Consider the following 3836-nt stretch of genomic DNA (forward strand, 5'->3'; position numbering starts at 1 on the left):
GGCCCGGTGCGTCGACGCACCAGGTTCGCGCCTCTTCCGCTTCCGGTGTCGGTCTAGGCTGCGGGAAGATGGCGGCGGCCGCGGCTGCCTTCGCGCTGCCGGTCACCTTCGGGCGGCTGGTGTCTGCATGCAGCCGCAGTGTTCTGAGAGCGTCGGGGCCCAGAGAGGGTGAGACCTTGGCCGCGGGGTGAAGGGAGGAAGCGGGGCGGCCCGCCGTCCCGCCACATGTGTGTCTGTGTCCGACCGATGTTAATCGCTTTTTTTGATGCGGTGATTACAACGCGGACTTTAGAGTTGGGGAAACCGGGGTTCAGATCCTGGTTCCTTTAGTTAGTAGCTTAAATACTGGTGAAAGCTCCCCAACTTCCATATAGGCTGTATTTAACCGGGGGAACAAACTGAGGCTCAGAGTGGTTAGGTAACTTGCTTATGGTCACACAGCAGGGGAGTGGGAGAGGACTGAATCAGACAACTCGGTCCGGCTCCAAGGCCTGTGCTTTAACCATCACCCGCAGGCAGCATGCCACTCTCTGAGCTTCATTGTCCTCATCGGGAAAATGGTGATGAATGTTCTTGCCTAATGGTAACCAATCCAGCAAAAGCGACAGCTGTGTTTTAGGCACTGGGTTGTCATGAGGCTCAAAAAGATAATGTTTGTGAGAAATACTATAAACCTCTGTCTGAAACGGTTGGAGTGTGTATCTGTGTGAGGGAATGTTTATGTATGTTTTAGAATTGGGTCTGAATGTCTATTTGATGATAATAAATAACTGTTTCCTTTTTTAGGTGTGATAATGATGTTGTGGTTGTGTTTTTGTAAAGAATCTTTATCTTTCATAGAAATATGCTGACAGTTGCTTTAATCACAGAGTTGGGCCAGAGGCACTGTGAATGAATCAAGCTTGGCCAAGAGTTGATAACTGTTGAGTCTGGGGAGAGATACAGGAGGACTCGCTATTCTCTTTACTTTTGTATACTTGTCCTTTTCCATAATAAAACGTGGGTTTAAGCAGGCAGGGAAGTTTTTACAAAAGCAGTGGGACTTATTGCATTCTACCAACATAAAACCACCTCTAGAATGCTGTGTTCAATTCCAGACCCGCTGTTTTCAGAGAGAAGCACAGATGAAGTGAACTGAGTAAAGAGAGGGTGACCAAAATGGTAAACAGGCAGGACCTTGAAGAGTGAGTGAAGGAAACAGGATGGACTCTGGCACGGCCCTTAGGGATCTAAAGGCTGATCCTGGGGGACCATTTGTTCCCAGTGGGGTCACTGCTAAGCTAAGACCATAGACAGGGGAAGCAGATCAGGTGCAGAAACTTTGTGAGCTTTCAGCGGTGGGATGGCTCTCAAGAGAGGCCAATCACAAGTTCCCAGTCATGGAGTATTCCACAGGGGCTTCATCTGATGGCTTAGCAGAGTAGATTTCATTCATTTATTCGTATATTCACCATTTATCGAGCACCTATTGCAAGTCAAACGCTGGTCCGGGTAGCGAATACATCAGTTATAAACATAAAACAATAATCCCTGCTTTTATGGAGCTAGCATTCTGAGGCAGGGGGAAGGGTTGTGCAGAGAGACAGGCAATTTTTTAAGAAGAAGCAAATTACATAGTATGTTCAAAGCTGTTAAGACTCATGGAGAAAAATAAAGCCCGAGTTGGGAAGAAAGGGTTCAATTTTAAATAGGATGGATGGGGAAGGCCTCTCTACTGAGAGGTTATTTGAGTGGAGACCCAAAGGAAATAGGGAATTAGCCTGGGGGCCACGTGGGGTGGGGGAGCGTCCGGGGCAAGAGCAGTCAAGGCGTAGGCCCTTGTACTTGGCATCTTCCAGGAATAGCCAGGAGTGTGCGGTGAACAAGGGGAAGCTTGTGAGGCGCGTGGGCTCAGAGAGACAGATGGACTCGCACTGCCCACTGCCCTGTCGGCCACTGTAAGGACTCCGGCTTTTTCTCTGAGTGAAGTGGGGTGCTCTTGTAGAGTTTCGCAAAGTAGTGACATGATCTGACCTCAGCTTTAACAGGATCCCTCTAGCTGCTGTGCAGAGAAGGGAGGCTAGGGCGAGAGCGGGGTGTTAGTAAGAATCCAGGCTTGGCTGATTGAAGTGGTCAGAGCCTGGATCTCTCAAAGAGAGGCAAGGGGGTTTGCTGATAGGTTGGCTGAGGGGTGTGAGAGAGAAGGGTCATAAATGACTGAGATTTGGGGCCTGAGCAACTAGAAAGATGGAGTCGCCATTACGTGAGATGGGGAGGGGTGCGGGAGAAGTAGGCGTGAGGGGCAGATCAGGAGCCTTTGTTAGGTTCTGAGACGCCCGTTAGACGTGCAGGTGACGATGACAAAGAGACAGGTGTTTGTCGTGTCTGACAGGCTGCAGGTGTAAACTTGGAAGTCACCAGTGTATAGGTGACATTTAAATTCATACAATCACCAGAGGAACAGCCATAGGTAAAGAAGAGGTAAGATCCAGTGTCTAAACCACAAGCACACCAAGATGGCAGAGGGGAAGAGAAACCAGCCCAGGAGACCAAGAATTGGGAACAACCGCTAATGAGTGAGCTTTAAAAGGGTGAATTTTATGGTTTATAAATTATAGCTCAATTGAAAAAATAAAACCAACAGTAGTTATTGAGAAACCTGTCCTCTGCTTTTTGCAGTTAAGCACCAGCCATTTTATTTCTGAGTCCTTCTCAGTAGGCTATGGGTACCTTTGTCAATGTATTAGTTATCTATTGCTGTGTCCCAGATTACCCCCAAATCTAGCAGCTTAAGATACCTAACATGTATTATGGTATTATGTCACACTATCGCTGACGGTCAGGATCCAGCAGCAGCTTAGCGGGTGCTTCTGGCCCCCAGTCTCTCATTAGATTCAAGTCAGGCTGTCAGCTGGGGCTGCAGAATCTGCTTTCCAGCTCCCTCCCTGGGCTGCTGGCAGGAGGCCCCTCCAGGGACTGCTCACAGCACAGCAGCCCTGCAGCAGAGATGAGAGAGGACGCCCAGGACAGCAGCTGCCCTTTTATAACTTGCTCTCGGAAGTGCTGTCCTGTCACTTCTGCCACATGCTGTTGGTCACAGAAACCAACGCCCTGTCGGGGGACAACACGGGGGTGAGAACACCAGGAGGTGGGCTCATCAGGGCGTCCTGGAGGCCGCTCCCACACTTGGGTACCAAACAGGGCCTAAACTTAGTGGGCACTTGTGGTCACGGAATGGGTTAGCAGGTAGGTGATTTGGTTTTAGGCCCTTTTCGATGGTGTGATAAGCACATCCTGACGCTTACGGTAATAACCAGTAACTATAAGTGATGTTCTTTTAGTTTTGTTGGCCTAGATTTTTCTGTAGACGTGTCGTGAAGTGGTGGTTTAAGTCGGGTGCCAGTCACAATAGCGGCACTTGCACATTGAGCATCGTAAAGGGCAGTTTGCGTTTCGTGTTAGTAACTACGCGTGTTTCTCTTATTCCCTCAGCTTCCCTGTGGTCTGCTTCTCGAAGGTTCAGTTCGCAGAGCGCTTCATTTCCACAAGGGTAATATCAAAATGTGGGTTTTGGTGACTCTCTTCCTTTCCTTTCTAAAGTCAAAACTTCAAACATTTGGGTTTTCAAGAATATTTAGTTTTCTTTTAACTTTTTTGACAGTATTTTTCTCAGACCCTTGACATATAGAAATACAGACAGAACCTCAGGCACCCAAAGACAAAGGTGTTCTGGGCCTTGCACAGCTGTGCCTTTCTAGGCAAAAGCTTTTTTTTTTTTTTTTTTTTTTTTTTTTGCGTTACAAGGGCCTCTCACTGTTGTGGCCTCTCTCGTTGCAGAGCACAGGCTCCGGACGCAC

General features: G+C 48.4%; 1 protein-coding gene across 1 annotated transcript in view; it reads left to right on the forward strand.

Moving 5' to 3' along the window:
* The first annotated feature begins 33 nt into the window (after nucleotides 1-33).
* The window catches only part of MRPL21 (mitochondrial ribosomal protein L21), a 14195-nt gene continuing 10392 nt past the window's right edge, over nucleotides 34-3836 (forward strand). Inside the window, exons 1-2 of the mRNA XM_007104486.3 lie at nucleotides 34-168; nucleotides 3472-3529. Of these exons, the coding sequence (XP_007104548.1) occupies nucleotides 69-168; nucleotides 3472-3529 (158 nt within the window). The 5' untranslated portion in view covers nucleotides 34-68. The remainder of the gene's footprint in view (nucleotides 169-3471; nucleotides 3530-3836) is intronic.

This window comes from Physeter macrocephalus, chromosome 18 (assembly GCF_002837175.3).
Source record: "Physeter macrocephalus isolate SW-GA chromosome 18, ASM283717v5, whole genome shotgun sequence".
Lineage (NCBI taxonomy): Eukaryota > Metazoa > Chordata > Mammalia > Artiodactyla > Physeteridae > Physeter > Physeter macrocephalus.